General features: G+C 45.7%; 1 protein-coding gene across 1 annotated transcript in view; it reads left to right on the forward strand.

Annotated features, from left to right (window-relative positions):
• The first annotated feature begins 320 nt into the window (after positions 1–320).
• ROR2 (ROR family WNT receptor 2) overlaps positions 321–21,309 on the forward strand; it is a 183,798-nt gene continuing 162,809 nt past the window's right edge. The window contains exon 1 of the mRNA XM_088470041.1: positions 321–879. Coding sequence (XP_088326167.1) covers positions 762–879 — 118 coding nt within the window. The 5' untranslated portion in view covers positions 321–761. The remainder of the gene's footprint in view (positions 880–21,309) is intronic.

Below are 21,309 nucleotides of genomic sequence, written 5' to 3' on the forward strand. Positions count from 1 at the left end.
TAGTGGAGAGGTAGACAATCTGTGGCTTTATAGCTACTGTGGAATAGAGACTGGTAGAATTTGCTGAGACTTGCAGTTCCACGCAGCTGGAAAGCAACACTCTTCCCTTTGTAGTGAATGTGCTGTGGTCAGCTCGGCCTTGTTTCCCCACAGGATGGGCGGCCAGCAGGTGGCGCATAGCCGGGCAGCAGCATCCATCCGCTATGTGCCTGACAGCGGTTACCTCTGCGTGACGTCAGGATGCTGCTGGCAGGGGGTTTAGGGAGAAGACCCTGCCCACTCCCACCTCCCCTGCTCCTCACACTGTGTGGGACACACAAGGGGGCAGGTCTGCCACTCCAAGCTTGGGCTGCACTAAACTTTCTGCTCAACTATTTTTATTTCATTTTTTTTTCTTGTTGCTATACATCTGGCGCTTGGAGTTTGCTGGGATGGTTACATTGGCCACCTAGAGACTGGAGGAGAGGAAACTACCACTGTATTTTAGCATTATTCCTCTTAAGCTGGTGCTCTTGGCGTCCCACACACTAGTTACCAGCCACAATTGTAAAGGTAGAGGCAGCCCGAGTAGGTAGTGGTACAGCATCAGAGCAGCAGCAGGCGGCTGACAAAGGGCTCTTTGTACAGGAGGTGGAGGAGAAGCAGCAGGCGGCTAGGGGGCTGCCAAGCAGCCCCTTCCCTCAGCCACATTTGCCCACCTCACTTCCACTGAGCTGCTGCTGTGCTATCTGAGGGACTCTGGATGCTCTGCGGTCTCTACAATGCAGTATCGGAAGCCATCAGTGGGGATGTCCCGGAGCAGGAGACAGACTGAGGGGTTTGGATCTGTCCTGCTGGGGTTGCTGACAGCGTACACGGTGCTGGCCCATCTGGCTACAGGTAAGAAGAAACTTTCCTCCTACTGATACAGTGCAACGTGTGGCTGCTAGCTGTATTGTGTAGATAGATAGATAGATAGATAGATAGATAGATAGATAGATAGATAGATAGATAGATAGATAGATAGATAGATAGATAGATAGATAGATAGATAGAGTATGTGTACTGTACCATAGGAGTAAGTGACGTGCTGTGTGCGAGCAGTGTGATGGTCTTTGTCAGAGAGGATACATTACACTACTTCTTGTGGCTGGATTAGGGGGACTTGCTGCACGATGTACTACACATAGGTACAATATTATTTCCCTATGGAAAATCCTGGGGAGGGGGAGTGTCTTGTGGTTGCATTATAGAAAGTTTTATCCCTGTATTTTGAGAACTGTTATAAAGCAAAAGAAAAAAAAATAATTAAATGTTTGTTGCTGTGTTAAATCGATCATTGTTTTCCTTATTTTACCTCTAAATGATTTTCTATTTTAATCTGATCAGGGGTATCATCTGGGGGTTGGTTTCAGTGCTGTTGTGCAGATCCCTCCCTCTATTGGTAGTTCAAACAGCTGGATTATCTGAAGCGGCAGCCCTGTCCAGTTGTGTGCTTAGCTTGGGGGTGGGATAGGTAATGTGATGGTTGGTTTGCACTGGTATCTTCATCTTGCACCCTGACTAATTCTTACATGTAGGGGTATTGTGCTGTAGTCTCATGGGGTAAACTCTGAGATGTATGCCATCTCTCAGTGATGAAAACCTGTTACATCTTATTTTTTCAGTCAATCTTAAATGGGCCTGATTAATTACGAATCGCTATCACGATCGCAGCTGCGATTACGCACGCAGACCCACTGCGAAAATATGCTAATGTTTGCAATCGCTATGCCGTCACAGCCTAACATAAGGACGCCCACTTCCCCTTACTCACATCTGTAATACATTGCAATTCTGCAAAACCATCGGTAACATCGAGTACCATCGGGGCCTCAGGCACAATTACAACAGGACTGACCTTACTTAGAATTGCTAACCTCATCGCAAGCAGTGAGAGCTCAAGCTGCGTATGCCATCACAGTGGCTAATTTATGCACGCCCCTGTAATGGCGTTCAAACGCACTAACACACCTGCATTTTGCTGGAACACCCCACCACCACCCCCAGACGGTCATTTCCTGTCAATCACTCTACGAAAGGTCTGCGTGGACACTGCGATGGCATGTGCAGTACGCAACAATCGGCCACCTGCATGCGTAATTGCAGTTGCGATCCGTAATGAATCAGGCCCAATGTGTATATCATCGATAACACTGCTCACTAGGCATTTTTATAGTTTTTCATAATATTATTGCGAACTGAATTGTTTTACTTTGGTACTGTTATCTTGCTCTGTAGCAGATTACTTCATTTGGGTCTGACCTGAAGAGATAATGTATTAGTGTGTGCCTAGCTCATTATTGTAGTGTAGATTGATTTATTGGGATGTTTTATAAATGATGGGCTCCCCCAAGAGATCACAGAAAGGTAATTACTGCAGGTCACATATTGTTGCAGGTAGCACCAGTAACTGCCAAGGTTTGTGTGGGATAGTGATCTTATTATATCCAACTCTTATCTATGCCTTACTTTGTCAACCATTGAACTGGCCATTGTGGATCAGTGCTGTATAAACCATATAATGTAGCTGACCTCTACAGTCATACCATAAACTATTATAAAATAATGGCCACAACTACAATCCGGTCTCTAAGCACTTTGGGGCTTATGCCATTTAGCGTAAGATGCACATCATGGTTCTGCATATGCCCAGAAACTAGCTGCCTGCATGTAGCTTTGCATGAATCAGCCACCTACTACTGGAGAGGCGAGACAGGGTTTCTGCCATAGGCCGAGTACAGCAAAGGTGAGTTTGCGCAATTCCGAACAGATGAAGACTGGCACAGAGACGCATACAGTATACACTGGTCAAAGCCATATCAGCTGCCAGTGTCAGAGGGTAAATACATGCTGAGGATGATGGTCGCCAGGCCAGCATTAGCTGAAGGGGCCCATACATCTAAGGCCACAATTCCCTGTTCTGCTGACCCAATCCGTGATCAGATCTGTTGATCGGGGGCCATTGATGATCAAGATCAGTCATCGGATCAGAGAAATTTAACAAGTTAAAAAGTCCTGATTCGCCATTTCCGACCATATTCAGGTCCAAATCGGGGAATCGAGATTTTTTAACATGTTGAATATCCCCAATTCCCTGACCCCCTGTCGGCAAAACAGAGAATTGCTGCGATAGCGGCTACATGTATCAGTCCTTTAACTGCTTTTGTTTGGCTGATTGCTGATTCACTGTGTATCTGATAGGTGATTTGTTTTTGCATTGCTTGTGTATATATGATGTTGTGAGTGTATTTTTGCATGTATTTCATTTTCGTGCATGAGAGTTTCAACTCCTGTATTCAACAGATTTGAAAAAAAAAATTATATTCAAAAATAATAGCTAGTGCGTATTTTGTTCTAAAGCATGGATATAAGTGTATCTAATGTATGTGTGACGTAGACGGTGTGCATACATTATCTTACTGGTGCGGAATTGCACATCTTGCGATTTGGGACACTACGGAAATGACGTTCAGTGTAAGTCCAATTTAGCATCAGGCCCTTTGTTTCAAAGTGGGTCAAACTAATGTCAGTCCATTCAGTAGTCCTGTGTGGTAGACTGTTCATTTTGTATCTAACGCCCCCCTCCTGACCTGTGAATTTATACAGTTCAAAGTGCATGGGGGATTTGTGATCATAGCCCAAGGGAATAGAAGTGATGTTGTATATTGGAGTGGACATGTTAATCAAATGCATGTTTTAAAAGGACTTTTCTTCTCCTAGTAGAGCCCTAATCCATTTAGCTCTCCCCAGGAGGTGACAGATGCTTAGATTGTGCACTTCCTGTAGCTCAGCTGCAGGGTCCTGTGCTTTCAGCCTCATTGCCATTTGTTACATTACCTGGGTAGGGGGAGGGGAGAGAGGTCTTGCTGCCTCTTGTGTAATGTGAGACATTTGATCTCAGTTTTGTGGACAGTTTCTTCATCCTTTGTTGATTTATGATGACCCCTTTTGAAAGTGCACAGTAGAATGACCTTTTACTTGAAATAAAGTATTGCGGTAACTCTACACGACAGGTATTACTCAGCCATAATCACAGTTTTTGTATGCATGCAACCTTGAGAAATCATACAATTTAGTTTAATTATATTTGCACATATACAAATACATAGGGGTCTTTAATATAAAACTCAAAGAAAGAAGAAAAGCAAAATTTCTTAGAAAATTATTTTGGAATTTGCATACATTATGGCTACAGTCCTCTGAGAGCTTATCAGAAGTTAAAATACTTTTAGACTGGGTAGTCATCAGAATGATGCTAAAACTACATGATGGTCATTCCAATTTCCCTTCATCCCAGAACAAACGATATTGAACATACACACTGTGCAATCCTTCAAACGATTTAACGTGTTTGCTTATATTCAATTTACAGTGCATTCAGTGTTACAAAAACGGAGGGAGGGGGGGCGCCAGTCCCTTACTTTGCCAGGGGCACTTGGACCCCAAGATACACCCCTGATTGCCTGGTCTTCCAGTTGGCCCTACACACTACTCGATGTGCACCACATTGTTCATGATATCGTCAGACTGACCATGCAGCACGGCCTACAGGAAGATTTCGTATACGACACATGGGAGTGCCAGGCTTGACGACCTCCTGACTGCCCCCTCAAGTAGGGGGCTGCCAGGTTTCACTGCATGGGGTGTGGTGGTGGCAATGGTGGGCGGTATGGGGGCATGGTGATGCCCCCCCCCCCGCTATACAATGCTGAGAATTCCGGCATTGAAAAGCAGGAGGCAGGGCTAAGATGACGCAATTCTGTGTGAATTGCGTCATCAGACCATTCCGGAAAGCCCCCCTTCATCAGGTAAGTGTCGGAAGGGGGGAAATGGTGAGGGTGCAGGGGTGGCGGCCAGTCTGGGAGACTTGATCTCCCCTGCGGGGGTTCGTGAGCGTCCCGGCCATTGTGGGAGAATCGTCAAGTATGCGGAGCGTGCAATTGAGCATACACACAATATTTTGTTCCAATTTGCCTCAAAATTACATATTGTGCCGATATTGCTCTAGTGTGTACCCAGCCTTAGTTTGACTGATATATTAATATAATCTTTTTAAACTAATACCGTAATAGTTTAATAGTAATAATAGTTTTATTTATATAGCGCTTTTCTTCCAATAGGACTTAAAGCACTTTATATTTGCAGAATAGAACACACACTACAAAAAAATACATAAAAGGATTAACAGAATAAAGAAAAGAGAGCTAAGCATTGGGTACTATGACAGGTAGTAGTTCATTCATCAAGTGCTTGAGTAAACAGGTAAGTCTTCAGTTTGTTTTTAGAGATTCCTAGAGAGGAGGCCTCTCAGACTGTGTGCAGCAGCAACCTCCTGAGATAGGAGCCGAAAAGCTAAAAGCTCAGAGCCTGATTCAGAAAGGATCGTAATTGCGAAGCTGCCCGCAGGCTATAGATATATGATGTATGCACTCAGGCTATAGATATATGATGTATGCACGCAGGCAGCTCTGCGATTGCGACCCTTGCAGATATGGTAATGCAGCAGGAGGCATGGCGCCATGGGGTCACGCAAGCCGGATGCCGCAGATGAGAGAAAGAGGCCAGGAAATCTCCGTCAGCCGATACAGATCCAGGTCTCTTCCCTCCCTCCCAACGGTGGCGACATGCCTCCATTCCGGGAAATGAGAGCCGTCGCTGCCCCCTCCCTGCCCACAAACGGCAACAGACTGTCAATCAATGACTGTCTGCTGTCAGTCTGCATGCAGGATCGCAGACCCGTTCTGTAAATGGGTCAGGCACCAATCATTGGGAATCTGCGTTCAGATTGCACTAGCGTGCACTGCTGAATAAGGCCCTCAGTCCCCAAATAAAGTAGAAGGGATTTTAGGTAACGTTAGTAGTCCTTTACCTCTAGATCAATGTGAGGGAGTGAGTAAAGGGAATCTTTGCTATAGAGTTGTACTAAGAACAGGGTGTGCTGTCGATGGTGAGTGACAGCACGCCTCCTTTGGTGGGCGTGCCGGGGGCGTTGCTGCCCAGATGGAGGCGTTCCCATGGGAACGCCTCCCATGGGAACGCCTACCGTCTGGGGCCGGCCCAACTGACATCACGAGTGATGTCAGTGGGAGTGCTTTTGGCTCTGATAGAGCCAAAAGCACTCCTGGGCTTGCGGCAGCGAGACCCTACTGCAGGGTCTCACCGCAAGCCCAATGGTCGCGATGGTCTTGACCATCGCGACCATCTTTTTGGCCGCTTGCATAAGCTCCAATAATAGGATGGCCCTGATTCAGAGCGAGCGCTCTTGTCAGAATGTCCGGCTCTGAATCAGGCCCTCTGCTCTGAAGCAGAATAGATCATTCCTAAAGTGGCTTTTTGGCTGTATCCAGGGGCATATTTATGTTGGGTGCATGGTATGCGGTGCACACGGGCCCCTTGGTCCAGGGGGGCCCACGCCGCACACCCTGCACCCATATTTAGTTATACTTACCTTTCCGCAGATTCCGATTTCGGTCCCCCGGACCGACGCTGCAGACCAGCAAAAGATCTCAGGGAAAATAGTGGCGGACATTTTCCCGGTGACTCACGCATGCATAGAAAATATGTCCCCCGGGGAAAAGGCGCGGGCACCATTTTCCCAGAGAACTGTGCATGCGCAGTAGATTCTGGCATGAAGCCAGAATCTACACCGCTGATAGAGAGGACTGGAGGGGGCCCAAACGGCTGTATCGTAGGTGCACAAGATGAAAAGCCAGCAGAACAGACAGAAGATTATTACCGTATATACTCGAGTATAAGCCGACTTTTTCAGCACATTTTTTGCGCTGAAAAAGTACCCCCTCGGCTTATGCTCGAGTGAAGTGTAGCGCTGACCGGACGGAGTTCGGTCAGCGCTACACAGCACAAACACACAGCCGCCGGAGCCGGCAGCTGTGTGTTTGCTGTAATCAGCAGCCGCTGAGAGTCTGTCAGACTCTCAGCGGCTGCTGCTGCTCCCACTGCGGGAGCCATCTTCCGGCTCCCGCAGTGGGTAATGGGAGACACGTCGTCATGACGACATCTCTCCCATGCAAACCGGCCGGAGGAGCGGATAGCGGCGGGACCAGGAGCGGGAGTTTCAGGTAAGTGATTTTTTTTTTAAATTCTTATCACATCTCTCTCTACTGGGGGGGGGGGGACTACAGGGGCCACTACCAGGGGGCGATTACTACAGGGGGCACTACCAGGGGGCGATTACTACAGGGGCCACTACCAGGGGGCGATTACTACAGGGGGCACTACCAGGGGGCGATTACTACAGGGGGCACTACCAGGGGGCAATTACTACAGAGGGCACTACCAGGGGCACTAAAAGGGGGGATTACCACTGGGGGAACTACCACGGGAGGATTACTACAGGGGGCACTACCAGAGGGGGATTACTACAGGGGGCACTAAAAGGGGGGATCACCACTGGGGGTACTACCAGGGGGGATTACTACTGGAGACACTGAAAGGGGGCATTACCACTGGGTGCACTACCAGGAGGGATTACTACTGGGGGCACAACCAGGGGGAATTACTACTGGGGGCACTACCAGCTGCTGCCATTTCCCACACTAGGCTTATACTCGAGTCAGTTTTTTGGGGTAAAAGTAGGTACCTCGGCTTATATTCGGGTCGGCTTATACTCGAGTATATACGGTACATTAGTGAGTGTGGGACAGAAATAAGACATACATTAATGTTTGAGTGGTTGAATGGTAAAGAAAATTGCAAATCTATTTAAGAGACAAAAGCTGTATGATTTTTAGATTGTTTGAAGGTTGGAAGTTAGAGTGACTACCAAGTATAACACCAAGACAAGGAGTTTGGTAAACTGACTAATACCCCTTTCAGACATACAACCCGGGAAATTTCCTGCTCAGACCCGGGAATTTCTCCTGTGCAAATTCCCGGGTATTTGGTCGAGACCCCCCTTTCAAACCACAGTGTCTACCCGGGAAATTCCCAGGTAGACCCCTTTCAGACAAGAGCAGGGTTTTTCTGCTTACCTGCCTCTTCTCTGCCGTCTGCTCCTCCTAGCCTATCCCCTCTCTGGCTGATGATGATGATGTCATCATTCAGCAGCCAAAAGCCGGCCAATCGTAATTCAGTTTTTTTTATTATTATTATAAATTTTTTAACATTTATTTTAATTCCCTGGTGGTCCAGCGGTAGTGTGGGCGGCCCGCTGTGGCACAGCTGGCCGCTGCTGGGGGTGGCAGCAGCGCTGAGCGATCTATAGGACGCTCTGTGCTGTCAGCTCAAACAAAGCAGCAGCGCTGAGCGTCCTATAGGACGCTCTGCGCATTCAGCTCAAAGCAGCAGCGCTGAGCGTCCTATAGGACGCTCTGCGCTGTCAGCTACATGCAAAAGCTGCTTGGTGCTGCCCGGGAGTAGTAAATTCCCGGGTATCACCATTCAGACGGAAGCAGGGTAATTTCCCGGGACTTAAGTCCTGGGACAAACCCTGGTCGATTGCAGGGGCGGCTACCCGGGAACGTGTTCCCGGGTAGGTACCTTTCACACAGACATGAGACCCGGGAATTTTGTCCGAGGCAGGCCAAAATCCCGGGAATCTCAGTATGTCTGAAAGGGGTATTAATGAAGAGAATGAGAGAATGATTACTGTGCCAAATGCTGCTTAAACGTCTGAGTGAATTAATTTGGCATAATTCACTTTTTTTTAGGTCATTGGCCATTTTCAGTTCCAGTTGTCAAGTAAACCTGATATCCTGTTATGTTAATGATCTTGCACAATCCTGAAGCATGGACAGACAGTTTGTGGCTGATGAGTAGTAATCCCCATATTCTTACCAGTGACTCGCACATAATTACATTGTGAAATAATGCAACCAAGGGTGAAACACGGTCATGTCAGTAGGAATTCTTGTTATTATCAGTCTATAGAATGACCACTTTGTTGGATTTATTTTTGGATAGTGGATAGTGATGCAAAGAAGGGGCATAGTGACTTTCTTTAAGCACAAGCCGCTGTTACCATTGTTACCAGTCTCAAGTACTCGAAGTATGTTACTGACCAGGGCCGGCTCTAGGGGTGTTCGCCCAGTGCAGTCGAACAGGGGCGCCACCCATAGAGGGAGCACCCCTCCCAAACATCCCGATTTCAGCGGGACAGTACTGTCCCGATGTTCCACCCGTGGGCGGAAGTGGCCCGCGGGTGGTCAAATCGAGAGGTTGGGGACCCCCATTGCCGCAGCTGTGCGGCGGTGCCGAACCCCCAGAGTGTGAATGGATGCAGCGCGCATGCACCCATTCACCCTCTGACACCACTTCTCCTGCTGCTCTATCCTCTGGGGGCTTTGCCTTCTCCCACACCCCCCGGCCTGGGGGTCGCCATGGTGGTGGAGTTGGGGTCCTTCTATCCACCAGTTACTCATACCAGCTAATACCCTCTGAACCATCCCTTACATTCCCCACATTTGAGGTTCATGCTATACGACTCTTCCAACCAGTAAACCTCAGAGTAGCTGTCATTTACCGTCCCCCTGGCTCTCCCTCCAAATTCCTTGACAACTTCGCTTCCTGGCTCCCTCACTTTCTCTCCTCAGATCTTCCCTCCATTATCCTAGGTGATTTTAATATTCCTATTGACATTCCCACAGAATCCTCTGCAGCTAAACTCCTTACCCTCACCTCTTCATTTGGTCTCGCCCAATGGACCTCCTCACCCTCCCATGTGAGTGGGCACTCACTTGACCTGGTCTTTACGCACCGTTGTGATATTTCTGATTACTCCAATTGCCCATTCCCCCTCTCTGACCATCACCTTCTCTCTTTTAACCTATCCCTCTCTCCTTGCCCTCCTCTAACTCCTAAGGCTACCATTACTAAGCGTAATATTGAGGCTATTGACACTGTTGCTTTTTCCTCCCTGCTGGACTCTCTTCTCTCCCCTTTCATTTCTCTCTCCTGTCCTGAACAAGCTACTTCCCTGTACAATTCCTCCCTTGCTTCTGCTCTTGATTCTGTTGCTCCAGCAATAACCACTCACCCTCGCAGATCCACACCACAACCCTGGCATTCCAAATGCACCAGATACCTACAAAAGTGTTCAAGAATTGCGGAGCGTCAGTGGAGAAAGTCACGCTCTAAGGCTGACTTCCTCCATTTCAAATTTATTCTCTCCTCCTACAGTGCTTCCCTGTCTCTCTCCAAACAAACATATTTCAAGAACCTCATCTCCTCCCAGTCCTCAAACCCCCGGCGTCTCTTTGCCACTTTCAACTCCCTACTCTGCCCTTCCCCTCCTCGCCTTCCCTCCTCGCTCTCTGCCCTCGACTTTGCCACCTACTTTACATCTAAAATTGACTCCATACGTGAGGACATCATATCCCATCAGACCCTTAGCACTCCTCTCCCTCCTTGCCCTTACCACCCCTCCCCTTCTGTCTCACCAACTCTGACATCCTTCTCCCCTGCTTCTGGAGAGGAAGTCTTGGCCCTCATCCGGTCCTCCCCTCCTTCCACCTCCCCTCTTGACCCTATCCCTTCCCGTCTCCTCTCCCACTTGTCTCCTTCTGCCTGTTCCCATCTGGCTCACCTCCTTAATCTTTCCCTATCATCTGGCACTGTCCCTTCTGCATTCAAACATGCTCTTGTCTCCCCCATTCTTAAAAAACCTACCCTTGATCCTAACATACTTTCAAACTATCGACCCATCTCTCTTCTCCCTTTTGCTTCCAAACTCCTTGAGCGTATTGTCTACAACCGCCTTACCACCTTTCTTTCCTCCCACTCCCTCCTTGACTCATTTCAATCTGGCTTCCGATCTCTCCACTCCACGGAAACTGCCCTCACGAAAGTCAGCAACGACCTCCTTGCTGCCAAATCCAAGGGTCACTACTCTCTGCTCATTCTCCTTGACCTCTCTGCTGCATTTGACACTGTAGACCACCCTCTCCTCCTGCAAATCCTTTACTCTCTCGGTTTACGTGAAACTGCCCTCTCCTGGCTTTCCTCCTACCTCTCTGATCGTTCCTTCGCTGTGTCCTCTCATGACTCCTCTTCCCCTCCACTTCCACTAAAGGTAGGAGTTCCCCAAGGTTCTGTTCTTGGACCTCTCCTTTTCTCCCTATATACATCCTCTTTAGGTGAACTCATTAACTCCTTTGACCTCCAATATCATCTCTATGCAGATGATACTCAAATTTACCTTTCCACCCCTGAGCTCACCCCTGAGCTCCTTACCCGTATCTCCAACTGTCTCTCTGCTGTCTCTTCGTGGATGTCCCAGCGCTTTCTTAAACTTAACATGTCTAAGACTGAGCTGATCATCTTCCCACCCTCTTCCACTACATCACTTTCCACAATTTCGTTATCTATTGATGGCACAACTATCTCCTCTAGCCCCAAAGTGCGCTGTCTTGGAGTTATCCTAGACTCCTCCCTCTCCTTTAAACCGCACATTCAGCACATCTCGCAGTCCTGCCGTTTTCACCTAAAAAATATCTCCAGGATTAGACCCTTCCTCACCCAGGATGCCACTAAAACCCTCATCCACTCACTGGTCATATCCAGATTGGACTACTGTAACCTTCTCCTAGCTGGCCTCCCAGTCTCTCACCTCTCTCCACTACAATCTGTTCTCAATGCTGCTGCTCGGCTCATCTTCCTCTCCAGACGTTCTATATCTGCTTCCCCTCTCCTTCAAGCCCTACACTGGCTCCCCTTCCCCTTCAGATGCCAATTCAAGGTTCTTACATTCACCTACAAAGCCCTCACCAAATCCTCTCCCGCATACATTTCTGACCTTCTCTCCCTTCACACTCCCACCCGCCCACTTCGCTCAACTAATGCATGCCGCCTCTCTTGCCAACTGATTACTTCCTCCCACTCCCGCATCCGAGATTTTGCCCGTGCTGCTCCCTACCTTTGGAATGCTCTCCCTCTCCCTATCAGACTCTCCACCTCTCTACAAATCTTCAAACGGGCTCTCAAGACCCACTACTTCATCAAGGCCTTCCAGCACTCCTCCTAACCCACCTCATGCTCTTTCCTTCCTATCTTCCCCTTCTGTGTCACGCCTGTCTGTCTGCCCCTCCCCTTAGAATGTAAGCTCTCATGAGCAGGGACCTCTTCCCTCATGTGCTTCTCTTTACATTTTCTTCTACTCTCTACTCCCCATTAGGTCACCTAACACGGGACCGCCAACTCCCGGCAGCTTATTGTGAGTGCTTTAATCACTATTTCAGCAATGTATATAAGTTGTGTCCCTGTCCTGCACTGTAATGTACTGTAAGTTACTTGTTTCTTGTTCACTTATTAGTTCTATGTACTATGTAAGGCGCTGCGGAACACTTGTGGCGCCATATAAATAAAGGATAATAATAATAATGCGCACGACATCCATTCACTGACCGGAGAGGGCTGGTGGAAGCCCAGCCAGTGACTGAGGGCTGGGCTTTACCCCCAGCCTGACGTTATTTGGAGGCATGCCATGCGGGCTCGCCTCCAAATAACGTCACTTGGGGGGTGTGGTCTATGGTAATGAGGCCACACCTAATAAACTTCAGCTTATTCCAGCACAGAGCATTATGTTTTCTATAAGTTACTATCAACATTGTAATTTCTTATCTAGTCTGCAAAAACTCCTAAAGAAGAAAATAAAGTAATTTAAATAATAATGAATACTGTAATCTCAGAGCTCTGTATCAGTTCCTGTGTGTCTCTCTGCATTGAGAGAATGTCATTGGGCTTATAGTATACACACTATGATGTTTGTTCTTTATTTTACTTTAGGTGGCCTCATGTTGACAATATTTATTACACAGGTTAGATGGTAACATCACTCTAGAGATAAGCATCACCATGTCTCCCTTAGAAAGATATTAATCATTTTTACAGATGTGGTTTGATTCAGCTTGAGCTTGTTACACTTAAAAGAATGCATATTTCAAATCTAAAGTCACTTTACATATCTTAAAACCACTTAAAATGTTTGTTAACTTTCTTTACCATTCCTTTCTTCTGGAGTTTATTCTTGGAGTAATACTTCACCCATGGAATTTTTAGTGGCCATGTCTAATCATTTGCCCATACCATTGTTAAACCAGAGACCGTAAAAAGGATGCTTGCATGGCTAAATTAACTGTGTTAGTCCATGAAAGCCCATGACATGCTTTATTTCTGGATGTAAGGGGTATATTTACTACAGTGCAGGTTTTCAGAAGTGGAGCTGTTGCTCATAGCAACCAATCAGATTCATCTTATCATTTATCTAGCACTTTCTATAAGATAACAGCTAGAATCTGATTGGTTGCTATGGGCAACAACTCCACTTCTAAAAACCCGCACTTAAATAAATATACACCTAAGAGCCAGTGACACCATCATTCAGCCTTAATACATGTATTCACAATATTAATATGTATTGATAGTCATACAGAATGTGCCACTATCTTGCTGGGTGCTGTATATTAAAACTCATGGTCTGATTCTAAAGCCGCCTATCCACTTACAGATAGTGGAATGACAGTACGATTACAACATCGTAATCGTACAGTCGTTCCTCATCCCCTGTAGGGCCTACAATGAACGATAAAGGCACAAAATGGTTCACTTGCATGTGTTCATATTGTTGCCACCCAACAAATGTCCATTCAGCTCCCTCAGAGAGACTATCGAGATGCAAGCTACTCTGAATCGTAAGTTTACAAAGATGTATATGTGTCCCTAAATGCATGCATGGTTTGCTAAGTATCTCTATGCGGCCACATATGGACTTGCTTGAGACTCAGAATCAGGCCCTCAGTATATTAGAGGCAGCATTATGTCTGGGTGTTTTATTAGGCATTACTCTGCAAGGCAAGAGACAAATTATTTTGTTTTCAACTTTTTACACTTGCTAATTAATACAAATAATGATTGAAGCTTATATTTTACATTGCATTTCCATAACTGCACTGGGCCCATTGTGCCATCACCTTTCTTCCTTTCATGTTAACACACAAAATACATCTGATTTCCATATTTTCAAAAGTTGGGAGATGTTATATTGTTGTTTAAGTGGCCTAAAGCGGCCTATCCACTAGGCAACCTGAAAGACTGAACATCTAGAGTTCAGACCTTCAGGTCGCCGAGGTGCGGCGCCCGCACTGAACGGCGTTCACTCAACGTCATTCAGTGAAGGAGCCTGACCTCCTATCTCTGAGCATGCCAAACCTGACAAGCGTCGTCAGGTTGAAGGGCATGATCAGTAGATAGTTGGGGACAGCAAGGACCCAGCGTGCACGCACATCGCTGTTCCTTGCCGGCTATCCATTACACGACTTTGTAAACAATGCGACCAAAACCTGGTTTTGGTTGGATTGTTCACAAAGTCGTGTAATGGATTGGCCCCTTAAGTGGAAGAAGACTTTCTAGGTAAAATACACACATAAGTAAATGCCCCCTGCATTTATTTTTCCTCTTTGTTCCAACTTGAAGTGACCAGATATCTTCAGTGCAATCTCTATTCAAATATTTTGGTGTCTTGGTCTTGTATCTTTTCTTTGTTCCCAATAAGAACATTGAGATCGTAAAAGTTCCATTTACCCTTGTTTCATTGTCCTTATGTTTGATCTGCATATTTTACGAGGGAACCAGATTTGGGCCCATATTTATTTTTCTTTGTTTCAAGTATCACAATCTACAGAGAAGTTACTAATGAAATGTAGGGCAAAAAGATTACAGTAGTACAGACATCATCCTGCTGGGATGTAGTTGAAATGCCGGCTGTCCCTCCTGTCATCAGTGTATTGGTAGTGCACAGTATTCGTACAACTATTTATTTAACACTTATTCATATAGTTCCAGCAATTTCGCTAGCGCGTTACAGTAGAAAATATCCAGAATAATAAAAGAAGACTGAGTATGAACAGATAGAGTCTGGAGTGTCAAAACGCAAATTTCTGGTGATGGGCGACGGTTTTGAATCACCCAAATTAACACAAAATAAGTTATTTGCGCTAAGCAGGCCAGTCATCGTAAGTAGCACGGCACACAATTGAAGGGTATTTTTAAAACATTTATTTAAAAACAAAAACTTTCTTGCTAACCTGTAAAACAACTCAGACTGTCTGCTGATTGGGCTCTCTCACCTCTCACAACCACCTGGTTTTTTTTTTGTCAGTTTCCCTTTCACAAGTTGCAGCTTAATATATTATTATCCTTTATTTATATGGCGCCACGAGGGTTCCACAGCGTCTAACAAAGTACACACTGGCAGATGTATTGGCCGATCATCGGCCAGTGTGTACCAGTGATATCTCATCAGGTGTGCTGCACAGCCGATGGCAGATATATATGTCCATCGTGCTGTGTGTACGGGCCGACCACCCGTACACTTGCTGTAGAGGCCGTGGGAGGTCGCAGCGCAACCCCCGACCAGCGGGACCCGCTACCAGATAACAGATGATGGTTGTTCAGATATATCTGCAGGTCAGTCGATCTTGTTCTTCTCACTTGTAAATGTTATGTTAATGTTGAACTGTGGGGATAGGGCAAAAAGAAAAGTGTGACAGTAGGGGAGATTTAATCACATTTAACTAGTTCTCTGTTGTTTGCAGGAAACCTGCTACTTGGTGTGTGTTAATCAGCATTCTCATTTGTATGGAAATGTTTTTCATTACTAATTGCAAAACTACCAGCCTTTTCATTCACAATAGGAGAGAGTTCCTGTCTCAGTATACTATTGATTATTAGCCAATAACAGGCACCTGTGAAAACAAATATGTGCCTAAAGCTGGGTACACGCTTAGCAGATATATCTGCAGATGATGGTTATTCATTCACACTGAACAACCATCATCTTCCATCTGTTAGTGGGTCCCGCTGGCCGGGGGTCACGCCGTGAGTCTCCCGCGGCTGCCGCTGCAAGTGTAAGGGCGGTCAGCTGATCCTACACACAGTGCGATGGACAGATATATCTGCCATCAGCTGTGCAGCACAGCCGATGCGATATGTCTGTGAACGACGTCGTTCACAGACATACCGCTGGTACAAACTGGCCAACGGGCACATGATATATTGGCCGATCAATTGATCGGCCAATATATCTGCCAGTGTGTACCCAGCAGAAAGCAGATAATGCTCAGCTGTGATATTTAATACAGTTGGAAGATTAACCAAGAAACATAAACATAAAGTACTTCAAATCACATATTTATTATTATAACCTAAATATAGATAACTGAAAGATGCATAAAACTGTAGTATAAACCACATGGCAAGTTTATTAGAAAAAGGTTTCATTATGCAGCATGTCTTAGGAGATTTGTCTCTTACTGCTTACTTGTTAACATGTTTGCAATAAGTGAATGTTTTCATTTGAGACAGGCGATAGGGTTTTCATATCTGGAAAGGGAGTTTTGTTTTTGTTGCATGGGAGTTTAGGGGCCTCGCTCACAATCCTCCTGCTTCCCTGTCCCCACGGAGCAGGGAACAGACCAGACATTTCAAGTTGTTTATTCCCTTTGGAGTTGTTACTCCATAAAGGAAGTTGTTACCAGACTAAGTATGTCTGAGGGTTATGCAGGGCTCAAGGCTTGAGTCAAGCAGTTAAACCTTTTCAAGAAAAGAACAGTGAGGAATTAGCACACTGAAAGAAGATGCATTGTTTGGCGATCCCAGACCTTGCTCTTGTTTAGCCTATTTGCAAGTTATTTCAGCGTAAGCAGGAGAACAAAGGCCTATGAATACAAAATGACACACGTCCATCAATTCCCCATTAAACGCTAAAAATGTTTTAGTCAGATCTGTGAAAAGCCCTTTACTTTGTGAAGCATCTCACCAGAGGTTTACAAGAATAGTTAATTATAGGCTAATTTTCAGATTGTAACCACTTCTCCTGACTGCATTTAGTTGATAGATGCAAAATGTAACTTGCAGCATAATTTTGAAACTCCTGATCTTTGGCCGTTGGGTTAAGGACCCCATACACCTGAGCCGTGATTCCCTATTCTGCCGATGGGTTCCCAAAACAGCCGATCCGCGGTCATCGATGATTGGCGATCCGTCTGCGGATCGGGGAAACTTAACATGTAAACAATTCCTGACTCGCTGATTCGGACCATTTTTAAGTTGGGTTTGGGGAATTGAGATTTTTGAATATCCCTGATCTCCGACATCAGCAAAACGGGGAATTGCGGCAATCCGTCGCAGATGTATAGGCCCTTCTAGTTGGAGCTGGTTCTGCTTTTGAAGTTATAAGGATTTCTAGTAAGTAGAAAGTTAAGTTGGATTTGGGTTCTTGTTGCCTTCCAGGAAGCAAACACAATACCCTTATTGCATATTCCTCCAAAACATATCAGGATGTTTTATTTGAATTATTGTTTTCACTATTTGTTTAGTTTGATTTAACAAATTATTTGATTGATTGCTGATACTACGGTATTGTCACTTGTGACACTGGGCCTGATTCAGAGCCGGACGCTCTGACAAGAGCGCTCGCTCTGAATCAGGGCCCTCCTACCTAAAATTGCAGCGGCTTCCTGGCCGCTTGCATAGCTGTGGGTGACCACCCACAGCTTATGCGAGCAGCCAAAAAGATGGTCGCGATGGTCAAGACCATCGCGACCATCGGGCTTGTGACGACACCCTGCGGTAGGGTCTCGCTGCCGCAAGCCCAGGAGTGCTTTTGGCTCTATCAGAGCCAAAAGCACTCCCACTGACATCACTAGTGATGTCAGTGGGGCCGGCCCCAGACGGTAGGCGTTCCCATGGGAACGCCTCCGCCTGGGCAGCAACGACCCCGCACGCCCACCAAAGGGGGCATGCTGTCACTCATCATCGACAGCACGCCCCCTTTGGTGCAAGACCCTTGGCCGTCGCTATGCGGGTCTCGCGCATGCGCACGACGGAGCTCCCTCTGTCATGCGCATGCGCACTAGGGCACCATCGACCCGCTTGCGAGCGCTCAGCGTTCGCGAGCGGGTCTGAATCAGGCCCACTGTTTGTAACAGATTTTGAATTGACATTGTGGTCATACAGTTCGGTTCATCTGTAAGTTATAGTTTTACTTGCATTTTATTTTCTTTATTTAATGCCACATCTCATTGCCTTAAATAGTGCTGGTGAGCATGTCAGAAAAAAATACCTAGACAAAAATGTAGAGCATTAAATGCTTTCCTGCTTACCTCTGCAATGAGTCAGCGCTTCTTAACTCAATCAGAGAATGGTCTAAAGAACAAATATTTAAGTATGCTTTTATTACACCTCCTTGCCATTCCCAGAAACCCTTTCCATATGTTCTCCATAAGAGCAAGATTCTTCTTTTCAGTAATACTGTGAATCTTATTTTGAATCAGCTGCCTTACTATAAAGGAGACTTTGTTGATTCTGTACTGCTGGACCATTCATATATAAAAGAATGTGGTATTAAGGACTATGGCCCTCATTCAGAGCCGGACGCTATTTGCGGTCGTTCGTTTAAAAACAAGGGGTGGCTATTCAAATGATCCGTACGCACATTGCAGTCTGTTCACACCTCTAAGTCTGAACGAACGAGCAAAACATACGCTCGTTTATTTGTTAAAAACGCCCCCTGGCCGCACGCATCCTACGTCATGTCCGCTATTTATTAGATTAATCGAGTACATCGACCAGCGTATGAACTGCTCGCTATTCTTGTGGTTGGTGTTTGCTACCACAAATTTGCGAGCAGTTCTGGCTATAAAATAACCCAGTGACGTGGTCATTGACGCTGCTGTTTTAAATATACACACCCATAAAACGCCCGTTTTGACCTTTAAGCACGCCTGCGTTCGGATCTCCACTCCCCATTTTCAAGCACCTTCCCCTGTTACCACCCACATACGCCTCATTCTGTCACTCAAAATAGCAGGCACTCGCTATATAACGTACAAACGATTTTCGGCCGCACTGACTGGTTCGCGCATGCGTACTAAAAAGCGTACGCATGCGCAGATGTGCAAACATCGCTCGGAACGAGCGTACTGCCGCTAACGAGCGGCTCTGAATGAGGGCCTATAGTTTTAAAGAGATCAGTGAATAAAAAGAAAACTTGTAAGTTGCACTTTCAGGCAGCAGATATAATGACCTTTTCTTTACAGGTTGTGTTTACTTTGGTTACATTTTAAACAGATATATCTAAATTTAGAAGACGAAAGTAGAAATGGCAGCTTTAGATATACAGAAAAAAACCCATAAAATCCCCAAAATTTAGACAAAGCAGCAAGTATACAATGTATTTATTAATAAAGCATTAGCCTTGTATTTACTTACCTTTCAAGATTCTGTCAATTGCTTCTACAATCCTAAGTTGGATGCACACTATACAATGTGGGTCTGATTCAGCAAGGATTGCAGTTGCTTATAAGCATGCGATCGGCCGATTGTTGCGTACTGCGCAGGCTTATGCATCGCAGTGCGTGTACGCAAACTAGCTATTGCGATCAGGAATGCGATTGCAGAGGACACGCAGGCCCATGGCAGATTGATCAGTAAGTGCCGCTTGTGGGTGGTGACGGGGGGGGGGGGTGGTCGGGCGAACGCAGGCGTGCCAGTGCGTTGGGGTGGCGTTGCAGGGGCGTGCTTAAATTAGCCACTGCGTTACCATACGCAGCATGAGGGCCTCATAGCGTGCACAGAAGTTAGCAATTCCTGAGTGAGGCCTGACCTGCCTTAACTGTGCATATCGGTCCGATGTTACTTTATGTTACCGATTGTTTCGCTATTTTGCTCTAGTATTTTGATGTGAGAAAGGGGAAGTGGGCGTCCTTATGTTAGGCTGCGATCACAATGCGAATGCAAACAGTTGCATATCACCGCTAATATTAGCAACTGCCCTGCGTGCGTATATACAGAATAGCGATCCTTACTGAAACAGGCCCTGTGTACCCAGGGATGGCACAACGCAATGGAATGATATATCGCATTGGCCATACACACTACACGATCCTGTGTACGACCACGCAATATATCATTCCATGCTGCATGTAGTAGCATGGCGTCGTTTATTGCATCGTCCCATCTGCTGTGCAGTACATGATAGCTCCTCTTACCTCCAAAATGGTTGCTTTTTATTTTTACCCTTACTCTCATTAATAAGGCAAAACAATTTAACCAAAGAAAATTATAAATCATTAGGTATATTAAACAAGTTTTACAATCTACAACTAACAAATCTAGCAATTATTATTTACTTATTACCAGTTATTTATATATAGCGCACACATATTTCACATATTTGTCCATTCACATCAGTCCCTGCCCCAGTGGAGCTTACTATCTATCTTCACTACCACATGCAGGCACATACACTAGGGATAATTTTTTCGTCAATACCAGAATATTTTTGGGAGGAAACCCATGCAAGCATGGGGAAAATATATGTAAACTCCATAAAGTTAGGTCCGTGGTGGGAATCAAACCCAAGACCTCAGTAATGTGAGGCAGTAATGAAATGTACTTCACCGTCTGGTTTCAAGGAGATTGTCTTTTAGAAGTCTGGGAGATTACCCAGTATTTCTGGAGTTTCTTGGATTCTCTTTACATGTTTTCAAAGGTGTTAGAACCAGTCTTCAGCCAAATTCATTAAATGGGAACATTTTTTGCACTTCTTATTCGTATATACACTTTATGCAGCAAGGAGCCTTTACAGACCCACTTTGAACTTTGAAAAATACAAAAGTGATACTTGTAATAAAATGTTCCATCTTCAGAATAATTTAAGACATAAATGAAGCTAAAACATACCTACCAAAATACAAATTGTAGTGGACAGTCCTAATTTGCGAATGGCTTATGGAAATTGTGTGGGGCTGCTTTGGGAAGGGCCCCTGACTTTGTGTGAATAAATGTTAGGAGGTATGACTAAACTGAGAGCATACTAGGAGAAAAAGAGGAAAGGTGAATAATGGGGTGTTTCTTATGTGGCATAATGGACTTTCCCACATGTGCACTTTGAGTCAGGTCTGCAAAGTTCCAAAGAGTCACACACAGTGCTCTTATTTATGGTAGCAGTTCCTAGTCAGGAATGACCTCTACTGTGGATGGATATGCTCTTTGTTATGTGTGAGGGGAACAGTTAGCACATTTTGTTGATAAATTGCCTTTAGCGCCAGTAGATCAACTCATGCTATTCCTTAAAAAAATAGCAATAAAAAGCAGAGACCTTAGCTAGACAGTAAAAAAAAACCTGGTGTAGATTTACCTGCACCATTCTTGTCCTTTGTATGGGATGGAGTGGGAGGTGTGGTGTTCTGGTTATCCATGCTGTTTATGTGAGGTCAGTCACTGGTTAAAAGAGAAAACAAAGAGCATGTCTTAGGTTTCAGAGAAAAGGTT

This window comes from Taudactylus pleione, unplaced genomic scaffold (assembly GCF_031769625.1).
Source record: "Taudactylus pleione unplaced genomic scaffold, aTauple2 ptg000095l, whole genome shotgun sequence".
Classification (NCBI taxonomy): Eukaryota; Metazoa; Chordata; class Amphibia; order Anura; family Myobatrachidae; genus Taudactylus; species Taudactylus pleione.